The following is a 16,496-nucleotide window of genomic DNA, read 5'->3' on the forward strand; positions in this document are numbered from 1 at the left end:
GCCGTTCACTGTTTGGAATCACTGAAGTCTCGGGAGTCACCGCCGCTGCCATCAACATGTCGGTTCCAAGCGCCCTCATGAAACAACCGCCCATTCAGTCTACGGCTGGGGCCGTCCCAGTTCGCAATGAGAAAGGTACTGTGCTGAGCCTTTTTCCAGTCGGATCTTACCTCTTTCCTCAGCATACTTCAAACCTACCTAGACAGACCACCCCAACCCCACCAACCCTTAATATTACCCTGCCCCGTGTTTCTTCGACTTTTCTCATCAAACTCGCCCCTAATCGCTTTGCTTAAAGGAAAAAAAAAAAAAAACCTACTTTCATCTCATGTTGTTCTTATTGCCTGTCTTCTGCCCTCACAGCAAGCATCCCTCCCCTCTTTCCTTGGACTCCACGTATAAATTATACTAATATACATAGTGAATGCCTGCTTTTGCAGAGCGTCGTGCGGGATACAGCCCCTTTTTTGTTAAATATAGCCGTCTGTTTATGCTGCTTTTATAATTAACGTTATTTTATGTGTCTGTCTCCCTCTACTGCATCACAAGCTCATAACGTCCTTGAGACAGGAACCAGGTCTTATTACACTTTTTATTCCTTTCAACCTACGCAGTGACTGTATTAAATTGAATACAAACTTGTGTAAGGCAGTATTAAGAAATTCATATTGTAGATGCGAGACATGTAAAAAGAGGCACATTCTAAGCAGTGTGCAGTTTTTCACAACTGTGATTCCTGTCACATAGGTGATATAAACCAAACGATGTGGAAGGGCAGAGAAGGAATAATCTCTTCAAATTGGTGTAATCAAGGAAAGCTTCTTGAAGAAGGTAGCATATAAGTTGATCCTTAAAAGATGAATAGGATTCCAGGGCAGATAGAAGAAGGAACACTATATCTGTTTGGGGAGTTAAACTAAAGAGTATTTTTTCAAGGAGGATTTTGGAAAATAGTATCAGCTCTTTCTTTCTTTTTTTTTAATTTTTTTAATGTTTATTTTTTTGAGAGAGAGAGATTTAGTGCAAGGAGGGGAGGAGCAGAGAGTGGGAGACACAGAATCAGAAGCAGGCTCCAGGCTCTGAGCTGTCAGTACAGAGTCCGATGTGGCCTTAACCCACGGACCGTGAGATCATGACCTGAGCCGAAGTCAGGAGCTCAAGTGACTGAGCCATCCAGGCACCCCTCTTTTTTGTATTTTAAATAAACTGTACCTACCCTTGTGCAGCTTGTCTTTATTTTTTAATTCAACGTGGCTTTTGACAAGTATGCTTTGATAAATACAGATCTAATTCATTTTAACTACTTAAGAATTCCATTGTGTAATTAGGCCAGTTTATTCCCTACTGAGGGGCAGTTAGTTGTTTTTTCTCCTGTTACAAACAGCGCTGTAGTTGTCATTTTTTTTTTTAATTTTAATTTTTTAAATAATCTCTCACCCAACGTTGCCCTCAAACTCACGACTCCAAGATGAAGTCTCATGCTCCACTGACTGAGCCAGCTAGGCACCCCCTGTAGTTGTCATTCTTAAACATGTCTCTTTAGTGCACTGTGTAAGAATTTCTCTAGGGTTGACTCCTAGAAGTTCATCATCAGTATAACTAGCTATTTTCTTCCTAAGTTGATTAATTTATTTTGAGAGAGGGGGAAGGGCAAAGAGATGGGGAGAAAGAAAATCTCAAACAGGCGTCGCACTGTCCGTGCAGAGCGAAACGTGGGGCTCGAACTCAGAAACCGTGAGATCACGACGTGAGTCGACATCAAGAGTTGGACACAACCAACTGAGCCACCCAGGTGCCCCATAACTGGCCATTTCCAGTTGCTCTCCACGTGGGTTGTAAGAGCATTAAGAGTTTGTATTTCCCCATATATTCATCAATACACTTGATTGTATCAGGTTTTTTTTTAATTTTGCCCATTCCAATGGGTATGAAATGATATCTCATTATTTTAATTTGCATTTCCCTAATTACTCACAAGGCAAGGCATCTTCATATATTTATCAGTTCTCTAGGTTTTCTCTTCTCTGAATTACTTGTTTCTGTCATTTACCTATTTTCTACTTGGTTTGTTTTTCTATATCCCAAGTCTGTCATATCTGTTTCCCATTTTGTTTTGGTTTTTTGGCTTGTCTTTTCACTTTAATTTTGGACTTTTCATAGGCATTTTAATTTTAGTGTTATCATATTTACCAACTTTATCTTTTATAGCTTGTGATGTTTGTATATTGTGTAAGAAATCCTTCCCTGTACTGAGATTATAGATATTCAAATTATATATATATTTTAATGTTTTTATTATTTATTTTGAGAGAGTGCAAGCAGAGGAGGGGGGGAGAGAGAATCCCGTGATGTCACTGCAGAGCCTGACATGGGGCTTGATCCCACAAACCGAACATGAGATCATGGCCTGAGCTGAAATCAAAAGTCGGACACCCAGACGCCCCTAAAAATATTTTCTATCATCTAAGTGTTTGTATATACTAAATAGGATTGAATATACAATTGTGCAAGACAGACTGTAATTTAAAGAGCTTATTCAATAGGGATGTAAATGTTTAAGATAGGTTTTTCACACTTGGGTCTTAATCCATCTGGAATTTTGTGTGTGTGGTGTCAGAGATATAATTTTACTGTTTACCTTATGGTTAACCACTTGTCCCTACTGCTCCATTGTTTGACTAGCCCATCCATTCTCCACTGCATTTTAATGTCGCTTCTGTAATATACCAAGCTCTTGTATGTAGGTTTGTCTGCTTTCTAATCTGCTCCATTGGTCTCTATGTATCCTCTGAGTCAATGACATATTGTTTCAATTACTGTAAGTTGTTTTTTTTTTTTTAATTACTGTAAGTTTAAATAAGCCTTGCAATCTGATACAAAAACCCTCCCCCACTTCACCATTTTTTTCATTAAAACTTTATTTTTTAGATAGTTTTAGGTTCACGTTTCCCATATACCCTCTGCCCCCACACAGGCACAGCCTTCTCCATTATCAACATCCCCTACCAAAGTGATATATTTTTGCAATTGCTGAATCTACATTGACACAGCATAATCACCAAAACCCATAGTTTACATTAAGGTTTACTCTTGGCATTGTATCTTCTATGGGTTTAGACAAACATTTAGTGACCTACATCCATTATTATGGTATTGTACACAGTATTTTCACTGCCCTAAGCATTCTCTGTGCCCTGCCTATTCATCCCTCCCCCAGCCCAACCCTTGGCAACCACTGATCTTTTTACTGTCTCCATACTTTTGCCTTTTCCAGAATGTCATGTATTTGGAATCATAGAGTATGTAGCTTTTTCAGATGGGCTTCTTTCATATAGTAATATGTGTGTAAGTTTTCCCATGTCTTATGGCTTGATAGCTCATTTCCTTTTAGCACTGAATAATATTCCATTGTGTAGACATACCATAGTTTATTCATTCACCTAGAGAGGGACACCTTGGTTCCTTCCAAGTCTTGACAATTATGAAAAAGCTTAAATAAATACCGGTGTGCGAGTTTTTGTGTGAACATTATTTTTCAACACCTTTAGGTAAATACCAAGGAGTGCAATTGCTGCAACATATGGTAAGAGTATGCTTAGTTTTATAAGAAACCACCAAAGTGGCTGTGCCATTTTGCATTCCCACCAAGAATGAATGAGCATTCTTGTTCTATATCCTCACCAGCCTTTGGTGTTATCAGAGCTCTGTAGTTTGGTTATTCTAATACATGTGCAGTGGTATCTCATTGTTTTATTTTGCATTCCCCTGATGACATATGATTTGAAGCAAATATGCTTATTTGCCATCTGTGTATCTTCTTTGGTGAGGTATGTTAAGGTGTTTGGCCTCACCTTGTTCTTCAGGATTCCCTTGGTTCTTTTTGACCTCCTATTTTTCCATGCAATTTAAAAAAAATTTTTTTTTTTCAACGTTTATTTTATTTTTGGGACAGAGAGAGACAGAGCATGAACGGGGGAGGGGAAGAGAGAGAGGAAGACACAGAATCGGAAACAGGCTCCAGGCTCTGAGCGGTCAGCACAGAGCCCGACGCGGGGCTCGAACTCACAGACCGCGAGATCGTGACCTGGCTGAAGTCGGCCGCTTAACCGACTGCGCCACCCAGGCGCCCCAATCCATGCAATTTTAGAATCAACCTGAGGACAACTGTGAATGGAATTGCCTTAAAATTACAGGTCATGCAGGGGCGCCTGGGTGGCTCAGTCAGTTGAGCGTCCGACTTGGGCTCAGGTCATGATCTCATGGTTTGTGAGTTCGAGCCCCATGTCGGGCTCTGTGCTGACAGCTCAGGGCCTGGAGCCTGATTTGGATTCTGTGTCTCCCTCTCTCTCTGCTCCTCCCCTGCTCACACTCTGTCTCTCTCTCTCTCTCTCTCTCTCAAAAATAAAGATAAAAAAAATTAAAATTACAGGTCATGCATTTATTGATTAACTTGGGCACAGTTGTCATCTTCTCTCTTCCTTGAATAGGATATATTTCTCACTTATTTAGATCTTTTGGATCTTCCAATGTAATGATATATATTTCCTCTAAAAAACTTTGTAGATCATTTGTTGAATTTATTCCTTGGTATCTTATAGATTAGTTACTATTGTAAATAGTATTTATTTTAAGTTTATTTATTTACTTTGAGAGAGAGCGAGCACGTGAGTGTGCACACAAGTGGGAAAGAGGCAGAAGGAGAGAGAGAATCCCAAGCAGATTCCATGCTGTCAACAAGAGCCTGACTTGAGGCTCAAATTCACAAACTGAGATATGACCTGAGCCAAAATTAAGAGTCAGACGCTTAAATGACTAAGCCACACAGGCGCCCCTGTAAATAATATGTTTAAACTTTATTTTCTAATTTATGTAGCTAATGTACAGGTACCCTTATTTTTATCCAACATTTATTAAGCATTCTCCCGGAATTCATTTTTAGCTTGCCTGTTTGTTAATCTTTTATTTTCTACATAGATTATTATAGTCTGCAGATTGTGAGTTTTTTTCCTTTTCAATCCTTACCTTTTGTCTCTTTTTCTTACTGCCCTAATTAGAACCATAATAAAATGTTGACTAGAAGGTGTGATAGGGACAATGTAAGGATGCCCACTGTTTTTTAAAGGAATGCTTCTAATTTATCATTAAGCATAATATCTATTGTTAAGATTATGTAACTTAAAATACATAAACTTTAAATAATATGTTACAGGGCACCTGGGTGGCTCAGTCTGATTTTGGCTCAGGTCATGATCTCACAGTTCCTGAGTTTGAGCCCCACATTAGGCTCTCTGATATCAGCACAGAGCCCATTTTGAATCCTCTGTCCCCCTCTCATTCTGCCCCTCCCCCACTTGCACATAGTCTCTCTCCCTCTCAAAAATAAATAGAAAATATTAAAAAAAAAAAAAAAAAAAAGAATGGGGCACCTGGGTGGCTCAGTCGGTTAAGCGTCCAACTTCAGCTCAGGTCATGATCTCACAGCTCATGAGTTCAAGCCTCAGGCTCTGGGCTGACAGCTCGGAGCCTGGAGTCTGCTTCGGATTCTGGGTCTTCCTCTCTCTCTGCCCCCTCCTCCACTCATGCTCTGTCCCTCTCTGAAAAATAAAACAAATATTACAAAAAATAAAAAAGAAGAAAACACCATTAGATGAATAGGTGGTTGGATAATGGCTCTCTTCTCCTGCTTCAACTCTTGTTTACCAGGAATACAGGGCTCTACCTGCAAAGGCAGAGGTTCAAGGACATTGGGAAAGAGGCTGCTGAAACATAATACATTATCTTTATCACCCAGGTGAGATTTCGATGGAGAAAGTGAAGGTAAAACGTTATGTGTCGGGAAAGAGGCCAGACTATGCCCCTATGGAGTCCTCAGATGAGGAGGATGAAGAATTTCAGTTCATCAAGAAAGCCAAAGAACAAGAAGCAGAGCCTGAGGAACAGGAGGAGGATTCATCCAGCGACCCTCGACTGCGGCGTTTGCAGAACCGTATTAGTGAAGATGTGGAAGAGAGGTAATGACTAGGGTTATGTTTCCCTGGACCTAAACCCCTACAGGTTACTTAACGAGAACAACAACAATAAGAGCTAGTACTTGAACAGTACTTACTATGTGCCAGACACTGTTCAAGTAAATTTCCTAATGTAATCTACCCAATAACCTTGTAAGGTATGTACTATTATCCTAGTTTACAAATGAGGAAACTGAGGCACAAAGGGGTTAGGAAAATAACATGACCAAAGGTATATAACCAGCAAGTGGCAACCAGTAAACATGAGGTTACCTCTGGTCCAGAGGCCCAAATTAACTCACTAAGGAAATAGAAAGCACAAACCACTGGTTGGTTTGTTAAGAGGAGTCTTAAAATTTGAGAAATTGAATTATTCCACTCACTTGTTTTAAAGGCTAATGAGGGGAAATGACACTGATGAAGTAGGAAAAAAGGCCAGATGAATAAATGGTCTCATATAGGAAAGGGAGCCTCCCATTGAAGGATTTTGTATGTTGTGAGTTAATTGAGACATTACCTTACAAAGTAAACCAGATGTCTCAAACTTTCATAGTTCATATTGTCTTAGGAATTTTCTCAGAGAGCCCCCAGGCCTAAACAGTTTTGTTTATTAAGTAGTTAGATCCAAATAATTTCTAAAAATTCACATTTTAACATTTAAAGCCATTTGCAAAATACAATACACACAAAAGAAGGAACATTTTTATTTCATTCTTTTTTTTTTTTTTTTTTTTTTTTTTTTTACTGTTTCAATTTTCTTTATTTTTTTATTGTTGAGAGAGATAGAGCATGAGCGGGAGAGGGGCAGAGTGGGAGACAGAGAATCCAAAGCAGGCTCCAGACTCCAAGCTGTCAGCACAGAGCCCGACGTGGGGCTCAAACTCACAAACCGTGAGATCATGACATGAGCTGAAATCAGATGCTTAACTGAGCCACGCACATGCCCCAAGTTTTTTTTTATTTCATTCTTACATAACCATAATCACTTATTAGTGGGATTTGTGGTGCCTTTTGGACACTGACAACTTCTCCAACTTTGGATTCAGAATGGCAATGTCACTCTCATATCCTGTACCATATTGATCTTCTTGGAGTACTTGCTTTTTAATACAGGAGTCCCCAGAAATCCAGTTTCACAAAGATGCAGTGTCACTGAAAAGAATCCTAGTGTGATCTAATGTTGAAACCGAACCACCTGGAGCTATAAATCAATCCCAGCACATCCATATGTTTGTTACAGTGCCTCATGATGCCTCAGCTTACATTTAATGTTTTAATCCAACTTGACTATTTACTCTGACACTTTGTTGTTTTGTTTTGGTTTTTTGTGGGGGGTTTTTTGAGCACTTTGAATTGCAAATGCTGTATCTGTATTGGTTTAATTATGGTTGGTTGGTTGGTTTTTATTTAAATTCAAGTTAGTTAACATATAGTGTAGTATTGGTTTCAGGAGTAGAATTCACTGATTTATCACTTACATACCACACTCCGTGCTCATCCCAACAAGTGCCCTCCTTAATGCTCATCACCCATTTAGCCCATCCCCCCACCCAACACCCCTCCAGCAACCCTCAGTTTGTTCTCTGTATTTAAAAGTCTCTTATGGGGGCGCCTGGGTGGCGCAGTCGGTTAAGCGTCCGACTTCAGCCAGGTCACGATCTCGTGGTCCGTGAGTTCGAGCCCTGCGTCGGGCTCTGGGCTGACGGCTCAGAGCCTGGAGCCTGTTTCCGATTCTGTGTCTCCCTCTCTCTCTGCCCCTCCCCCGTTCATGCTCTGTCTCTCTCTGTCCCAAAAATAAATAAACGTTGAAAAAAAAAAATTAAAAAAAAAAAAATAAAAGTCTCTTATGGTTTGCCTCCGTCTCTTATTTTTCCTTCTCTTCCATTATGTTCATCTGTTGTATTTCTTAAGTTAAATTACACATATGAATGAAATGATACGATATTTGTCTTTCTCTGACTGACTTATTTTACTTGACATAGTATACTCTAGTTCCTGACACTTAAAATTAGTTTCTTTTATTTGTACCTCAGTTTCCCCCTCTCAAGACTTAAGTTGTTTTTTGTTTGTTTTTTTTAATTCTTATTTTAATTCCAGTTAGTTAACATACAGTGTTACATTAGTTTCAGGTATACAATATAGTGATTCAGCACTTCCATACATCACTCCGTGTTCATCATGACAAGTGCACTCTTTAATCCCCATCACCTATTTAACCCCATACCTCCAAACTCCTCCCCTTTGGTAACCATCAGATTGTTCTCTATAATTAAGAGTCTGTTTCTTGCTTTGTATATTATTTTTTCCCTTTGTTTATTTGTGTTGTTTCTTAAATTCTGCATGAGTGAAACCATATGATATTTAAGACTTCAGTACCAATAAAAGCAAACATATCCAGGTGCTCTACGAGTAAGGAATGTGATTGGTGCTCTTTCGTTTTTGTGATATTGGTGTTACACCTGAAGATGCTGTTTTTCAGATTGGCTCGCCATCGGAAAATAGTGGAACCTGAAGTGGTAGGAGAAAGTGACTCAGAAGTAGAAGGAGATGCATGGCGCATGGAACGAGAAGATAGCAGTGAAGAAGAAGAGGAAGAAATTGATGATGAGGTATAAAAAAGGAAAATGGAAAATTCTTTCTAGTTCCAAGAAAACGTTGGGGCCTGTTCTTTGTTGAGGTCCCAAAGGCACAAGCTTACTGCTTTTGGCAGGATTCTGATCCAGTGTTCCCTACTGGTTGGAAATAGAGTTGAAAATAAAATAGTCCTGGGTGCCTGGGTGGCTCAGTCTTTTAAGCATCTGACTTCGGCTCTGGTCATGATCTCACAGCTTGTGAAGTCCCACACCGGGTGAGCTCAAGTCCTGCTTTGGGTGAACCCTGCTTCTCTCTCTCTCTCTCTCTCTCTCTCTCTCTCTCTCTCTCTCTCCCCCTCTCGTGGGATTCTCTCTCTTTCCCTCTCTTTCTCTCTCTGCCCCTCACTCGTACCCTCTCTCTCATACACACGCACACACAAAGAAAATGGTGCTATGTTGTATTTACTAGTATCAGAATTTGTTAAGGTTGATGAGGGAAAAATAAAAAGCTGCCTTAGAGCACAGGTCATTGGGCTGGCTGACTTGGACATATAACTTGATAGGAAATAGAGCGGCGCCGTGGCATGATGCGTCAGCGAGCACAGGAGAGAAAAAATGAAGAGATGGAAGTCATGGAGGTGGAAGATGAGGGACGTTCTGGGGAGGAGTCAGAATCAGAATCTGAGTATGAAGAGTACACAGACAGTGAAGATGAGATGGAGCCTCGCCTTAAGCCTGTCTTTATTCGAAAGTAAGTATCTCACAAACCAGGCCTGAGCTACTACTTTCCAGGTCTAAGGATAGAAGCCTCTTTTCTACCTCATGCTTTTCTGAAATGTAAGCACCAAGCGAAAGTCTTCTACCCAATTCCCTACCTGTGCAGAATATTTGCTAAGGAATATCTTGGAGGTAGAAGAGAGCCCGAGTTGATTTTCACATCTCCCTTTCCAGTTAAAGAGCACAAAATTAAACTTGAAGAGTAAATTCCTGTTCCTTTCCTAATGGCGAGAAATCCTACTACTTACAGACCGGCAGGTTCCTTACTATTCAGGCAGTTCTCAAAAATGAATGGAATTGTGATGCTGTAAATACCTGAGGAGACTACCTGTTTTGGCTCGTTGCAAATAATAGAGCCAGTGATTGTTGGGCTTTTTCTGATTTGGATGGGACTTGAGTTTGAGGACAAAGAGCTCCACGCTAAGGGCTTTGGGCAATTAACAGGACCTCTGTGCTGCAGGAAGGACAGAGTAACAGTTCAAGAACGTGAGGCTGAAGCATTGAAACAAAAGGAGCTGGAGCAGGAAGCAAAACGCATGGCTGAGGAGAGGCGCAAGTACACACTCAAGGTACTGGGAGTGGCTGTGAGGATTGCACACAAGGAGGAGTATGCTTAGGTTTGTCTGAGGAAAACAAGGAAGTCCAGCAGTTAAATCGTTCTCCTTACCCAGATTGTAGAAGAGGAGACCAAGAAAGAACTGGAGGAGAACAAGCGGTCCCTGGCTGCCCTAGATGCTCTCAATACTGATGATGAAAATGATGAGGAAGAATATGAGGCATGGAAAGTTCGGGAGCTAAAGAGAATCAAGAGGGACAGAGAAGATCGAGAAGCGTGAGTAATAAGATGGGCATAGAGTTTGATACCGCTAATGGGACAGATTCCTAGTAGGGTAGCTGTAAGACTCAACACCTACTGTGAGTTCCATTCTAACTTTCTTTAGGGTTCTTGCAACTGGGTGAGTTTCCCATAATTAGAAAGTGGCTTATTACAATAAAATCAGGGAAAAGAAACACTTTTCTTGGTGTTTCTCTATGATAGAGTGCCAGCCAATACTCCCTGTAGTTTCATAGTAGACACACACAAGTTTATCGTTTATAAAAACCCAACCCAAAATTTGGTGACTTGAAACAATTGATTATTCCTCACAGTTTTGGAGGTTGGCTAAAGAGTTCCTCTGCTGGTTTCACCTGGTCTCTCTTACACAGTTGTATCCAGCTAGAGGACTTACTGGGCTAGAAAGTCCAAAATGGCTTCATTCACATGTCCATTAGTTAATCCTGACTACCAGCTAGAATGCCTTACTTCTTCAGTGGGCTAGATTGGCTTCCTTATGTAACAGTCTCATGGCAGTATTCCAAGAGGGTAAAGGGGGAAACTGACCTCTTTGAGGCACGCACGTCATTTCTGCAAAGGGGCATGCATAACGGTGAGGGGAAGAATTTGTGGCATTTAAGTAATCTACCACAGTCCCTGTTGTTAGAGTAGAATCATTTCTGAGCTGCATCACCCATTCTTAAACATTACTAGGAATGAGAGTAATCCCAGATTGCAAAGGGAAACCATCACTAGAAAACTCTGTCCTCAGCCTGCAGTTCCTAAGATTTTTATCCTGGATTTCAATGGATCCATGTACCCTTTAAAATTGTATACAACATTATGTGTAGATTTGTATTTTTCTGGAGGGAGGGGATCTTTGACCCCTTCTCCCAAAAAGGTTTATTTCATAGCAATCTACTTAATGATGGTTAACCCTTGGTTTGTGACATGTAAGTATATATAGGACTACTAAAGAAATACCAGTAAAATCTTAACACAAGTTAAATTTGGATTTTTTTTAAGCCAAGTAGGCTTTTTAGGGAGGGGAAATTAATAACTTTGCAAAATCAAGCAGTAATAGTATGCCTGAACCTTTAAAGGTTAGAATCAACTTTTGGAAGTTTGCAATAATGAAGAACTACGTCAACTTTTTATATCTTGGTCTCCTGATCTGAATTCCTAACAGGCAACGACTAGAATTGAAGAAAGTAAATAGTGCTTGAAAGGAGATGAGACTGCGTTATGTTCAGATAATTTAGTCTTTCTGAAACTGGAATGGTACTGACAGTTTTGTTTTCTTCACAGTCTTGAGAAGGAGAAAGCAGAAATTGAACGAATGCGAAACCTGACTGAGGAAGAGAGGCGAGCTGAGCTTCGGGCAAATGGCAAAGTTATTACCAACAAAGCTGTGAAGGGCAAATATAAGTTCTTACAGAAGTATTATCACCGGGGTGCCTTCTTCATGGTAAGAAATGAAAAGGGAATGGGAAGGTTGGTCTGTAGAAATAACTCCAAACCTGTGAGTTCTTTTTTCCCTCCAAGAATAAACTGTCTTGGGATGTTACTTTCACTTGCCAGTGGTCAATTTTCTCAGTTACTTTTTGCGTCTGAAGAATATAAACCCGATAGAAAAAACGATTTGGCAGCAGGATTTCAGAAGTAGCAGCAACTATTCTTTTTTGGCTCCCGTTCTCAGGAGGAAATGATGTAATAGAAGAATTGAGGAACTGAAATACCGAGATAGTGATCTAAATAGATACATCCTAGACTGTTTAGATTCCCACAACCAATTAGATATCACTGATCATAGCCAAGTGAGAAATTTTGCTTATGCAAAAATCAGGCCCTGCAAATAGCTTTACATTAACTCATATTTGGATGCAAAAATTTAATTCACTTCATTCTGAGCTGACAGGAAATGACTTAAACCTAACTAACCAAAAAATGGTTAACCAACCATTATGTATAATATCAATAAGATTTTGTTCTTCATATGAAGACTAAGGCCAATAATAGAGTCTCTTAATCCTATAAAGTGATGAAGACTTCTTCCAAATTATTTAGATTATACCAGTGATAATTCCTTAATGGAGACATGTCAGAAAAAGAGAATGGGAGAACTGATTGCATTTATTAACATAATACCATGTGGTTTGTTAAATTATTTCCTGACGCTAAAGGAGTTTGTATCAAAAAGCTTTTTCAGGAGTGCCTGGGTGGTTCAGTTGGTTAAGCATCTAACTTAGGCTCAGGTCATGATCTCATAGTTCGTGCGTTCGAGCCCTGCACCAGGCTCTGTGCTGACAGCTCAGAGCCTGGAGCCTGCTTCGAATTCTGTATCTGCCTTTCTTTCTCTCTCTGCTCCTCCCCCCTGCCTCTCTCTCTCTCTGTCTCTCTCTTTCTCAAAAATAAACATTAAAAAAAATTTTTTTTTAAGTTTTTTCAAATGCTGTATATCAAACCCTAAATATTCTCCATTATAGCTAAATCCCTGCCTTTCACTGTAGACAACCAATAAAATTTTCAAACTTCAGTGGAGGGTTCCTTATTCCCCTCCAAAATCAGTTTCAGTCTATTCAGCAGGAAATGTTTGCTTATTGTATAGTTTTCCAGCCCATGTAGTTGTTTTTGTTTTTTTGTTTTTTTTAAGTTTTATTTTTTTATTTATTTTTTGGGAGAGAGAGGACAAGCAAGCATGGGAGGGGCAGAGAGAATCCCAAGCAGGCTCCACAGTCAGTGCAGAGCCCAATGCAGGGCCTGAACTCATGACCGTGAAATCATGACCTGAGCTGAAATCAAGAGTCAGACACTTAACCAACTGAGCCTTCCAGGATGCCCCGCCCATGTAAATTTCTAGATTGGAGTCTATGGAAATTATGAATTTCTCTAAGGCTGTTTTGGAAGAACCTGTTCTCCTGGTACTTGGTGTGAAGTGGAGCCTCATCTCAGCTCTGGCACGGGAGCGGGGGCGCCAGGGCAGGCCCCAGGAACAGAGTGCTCTGGCTGACACAATATAATTTGGAGCCATTACAATATATTGTATGTAGGACACTACTGTGGAGCTCTTAATATGCAGAATTTTACATAGTATGAATGCTAACCATTTTTACGATGATGCTATTCATATAATATGTTAATACTTGCTAAACAAAATTATGAAGCATTGCTAAGATACATAAGGAAAGGGTTACATGAAAGTCTTTTGGTTCACATATTCAATAAACTCTTCTTATCTGGATAAGGAGAGTGAGGAGAGTGAAGTTAAAATATCTTCTGAGGGGGCGCCTGGGTGGCGCAGTCGGTTAAGCGTCCGACTTCAGCCAGGTCACGATCTCGCGGTCCGTGAGTTCGAGCCCCGCGTCGGGCTCTGGGCTGATGGCTCAGAGCCTGGAGCCTGTTTCCGATTCTGTGTCTCCCTCTCTCTCTGCCCCTCCCCCGTTCATGCTCTGTCTCTCTCTGTCCCAAAAATAAATAAACATTGAAAAAAAAAATTTTTTTTTAAAAATATCTTCTGAGATTGAGAGACTCTCCACCCTAACAAGGAGAAAAGTAGATCTCACAAAAACTGTCTTATCTTTAAAGCCTTTCTATAGCTGAAGAGAAAAGAATACTCCAAAAGTGTGTATGGTTAAAGGACTCCACTCTTACACAAAGTTGTCCTTAACCAAGATGGTGCTGTTTTAATTCCTTCAGCACGTTTGTAATTTGTACTATAACATTATGGTTTTAACTAACAGGTTGATGTGAAACTATTCTCTATAGTTATTTTATAGTTAATTAAATAACCTTTTGAGCATTTACTATGTAAAGGGCACTACTGGTTTTTGTTTTGTTTTGTTTTGAGGTAGACTCCATGCCCAACATAGGGCTTGAACTCACGACCCTGAGATAAGAACTGAGCCAGCCAGGCACCTTAAGAGCACTACTGTTTAACACTGCTAGAGGATATGTAATTCGTGCCCTTCAGATGGCTTACAACCTAAAAATGGGGCTAAGGCAAATATATACTGTACTATAACAAAAGGACAAGCAAAAATACTGTGGGACTTCTGAAGAGGGAGAGGTTTTATTTTGTAGATGGAAAAGAGTAAAGGAGGTGACATTTAAGATGTGTAAACTTTCTGACTTGTATAGTAGGAAGACATTCCAGGTGAATGGACTAGGAGGGGAGGCAAAAAGTATCATCTATAAAGGGAAGTTGCAAGGAGAGGTAGATTAAAGCTATGTAGTATTTGGCCTTGACTATTATAGAGTTGTGCATATTTAACAAAACAGAGAACCACTGAAAGTTTGTGACTGTGGCAAATGTATGAGAGTGTTTTAGGAAAAAATCTAGTCGCAGTGTGTAAGATTGATTCCAAGAAAACACTGTACCCCAGATAATGGGAACTTATAGGAAGTGGTGGGGCACCTGGGTGGCTCAGTCAGGTGAGTGTCTGACTGATTTCAGGGTCATGAGATGGGAGTCCCACATTGGGTTCCATGCTGAGCATGGAGCCCACTTGAGATTCTCTCTCCCTCTCTCTGTCCCTGCCTCCCCCCACTCTCTTGCTTGCTCTCTCTAAAAAATGGGTGATGGGCATTAAGGAGGGCATTTGCTGGGATGAGTGCTGATGTTATATGTAAGTAATGAATCACTAAAATCTACTTCTGAAATCACTATTACATTATATGGTAACTAACTTGGATTCAAATTTAAAAAAAAAAAATTGGCAACTCATTGTGCACAAAGATTACTCAAATTTTTAATTTGGGTAATTAAGAAAATGTTGTTCCTACTAATGGAAGAAGCTAGAAAGAGATTGGTTTGGAAAGGTTAGGGAAATGATTGTCACTTTAGAAGTGAGTCTGAAGTCCCATCCGAATATCCAAGGTAAGATATATAATGGGCAGCAGAAAATTCAGGAGCAGACATTAGGAGCCTGTAGAGGCTTCTACAGAGTCGGAGTTATGACTGAATGAACATATTGAGTTCAGAGAATATAGCCAACCTTCAGGAAATGTTTACATTTAGGAAAGAAAAAGACAACACAAAGGGAAAAAGAAGTATCTCCTCAACTAGATGTAAGCTCTTGAAGAATAGGTTCAGTACCTTCTTTGTATCCCTTGTGGCTTAATAAATTTGTGATTTGAATATATGGGAAATAACCACAAGATTAATAAGATTCTTTTCTACAGGATGAGGATGAAGAAGTATACAAGAGAGATTTCAGTGCACCTACTCTGGAGGATCATTTCAACAAAACCATTCTTCCCAAAGTCATGCAGGTAATGGGGTACCTTAAGAACAAGCAAGAGAGAAGTAATGTATTGAGGGCTGGGACATGATATTTGGTGGTATAAGTCATCATCTATCCTTCTTTCAGGTCAAGAACTTTGGGCGCTCTGGTCGCACCAAATACACCCACCTTGTGGATCAGGACACCACCTCTTTTGACTCAGCATGGGGCCAAGAGAGTGCCCAGAACACAAAGTTCTTTAAACAAAAGGCAGCTGGGGTACGAGATGTATTTGAACGGCCATCTGCCAAGAAGCGGAAAACTACTTAGAGTTCAACTATTTATTCTTCCGGCTGTGGAACACAAGGGGACATCTTAGCATCTGGTCCTTGATTTGATGTTACTGTTATTTACACGGCCCCTATATCCAGCCTATTGGACGTACTGCCATACTTGTGACACTAGGTAACCCAGTCTTTGAAGGTGCTTTGTGAGGTTTGGACTCATGCTGAGAAACCCACAGAAAAGCACTATTCAGGTAGGATTAGAGGCTCCCCACTTAAAACCATTTCTGAGAAATCTTAGGTTTCATCACATCTCTGCCTTCCTTCCCAAATTCACTTGGGACTATTCCAGGTTTCTTTTTCCAGCCTCTTAGCTTGGGTTAGAAACATGGGCATGTAAGTGGACAATGCTACCTTATAGGAAATCTGATCTCACAGATAGCTGTTTTGAGTTTTTGGTTGGAGTCAGTTTTTCTAAGTGAACATATTTTTTGATCCATTTATGTGTGTGTGTCAAGAAATAAAAGAATCATACACGAAGGTTTTTTATGATACTGGAAATAAAATGTGCAGGCTAACAAGAATCTACCTATTAAGTAAAATAAAAGCAGAGAATTGTTGGGCTGAGTGTTTTACATTTTGATCATCACCTTTGCTCTCAGAAACAAACTCAGATGCTAGATAGGCTATATTCTAAGTGGCACCCAGATTTACTCCATGAGCAGAAATATGTATGGTTCTCCTTGCTCTCTAAACTACAGCTGTATTTAGAACAAAAGTTGACGCATGAAATGAGGAAGCTAAGTACTTACCAGTAT

General features: G+C 40.0%; 1 protein-coding gene across 1 annotated transcript; it reads left to right on the forward strand.

Moving 5' to 3' along the window:
• Positions 1-27: 27 nt before the first annotated feature.
• Positions 28-16,302, forward strand: MFAP1 (microfibril associated protein 1). Its single transcript, XM_045449926.1, has 9 exons — positions 28-135; positions 5,792-6,011; positions 8,488-8,617; positions 9,145-9,332; positions 9,819-9,927; positions 10,030-10,190; positions 11,481-11,640; positions 15,354-15,443; positions 15,542-16,302. Exons 1-9 carry the CDS (start codon positions 57-59, stop codon positions 15,722-15,724), a joined length of 1,320 nt encoding a protein of 439 aa, XP_045305882.1. The 5' UTR covers positions 28-56; the 3' UTR covers positions 15,725-16,302.
• Positions 16,303-16,496: the final 194 nt, after the last annotated feature.

This window comes from Leopardus geoffroyi, chromosome B3, assembly GCF_018350155.1.
Source record: "Leopardus geoffroyi isolate Oge1 chromosome B3, O.geoffroyi_Oge1_pat1.0, whole genome shotgun sequence".
NCBI lineage: Eukaryota > Metazoa > Chordata > Mammalia > Carnivora > Felidae > Leopardus > Leopardus geoffroyi.

Excerpts from the sequence above, each read along its gene's own strand:
- MFAP1 (XM_045449926.1), top strand. The coding sequence starts at position 57 with ATGTCGGTTCCAAGCGCCCTCATGAAACAACCGCCCATTCAGTCTACG. Across the intron at positions 8,618-9,144 it reads AGGAAGAAATTGATGATGAG|GAAATAGAGCGGCGCCGTGG; the intron begins GTATAAAAAAGG and ends ATAACTTGATAG. Across the intron at positions 9,928-10,029 it reads GGCGCAAGTACACACTCAAG|ATTGTAGAAGAGGAGACCAA; the intron begins GTACTGGGAGTG and ends CTCCTTACCCAG.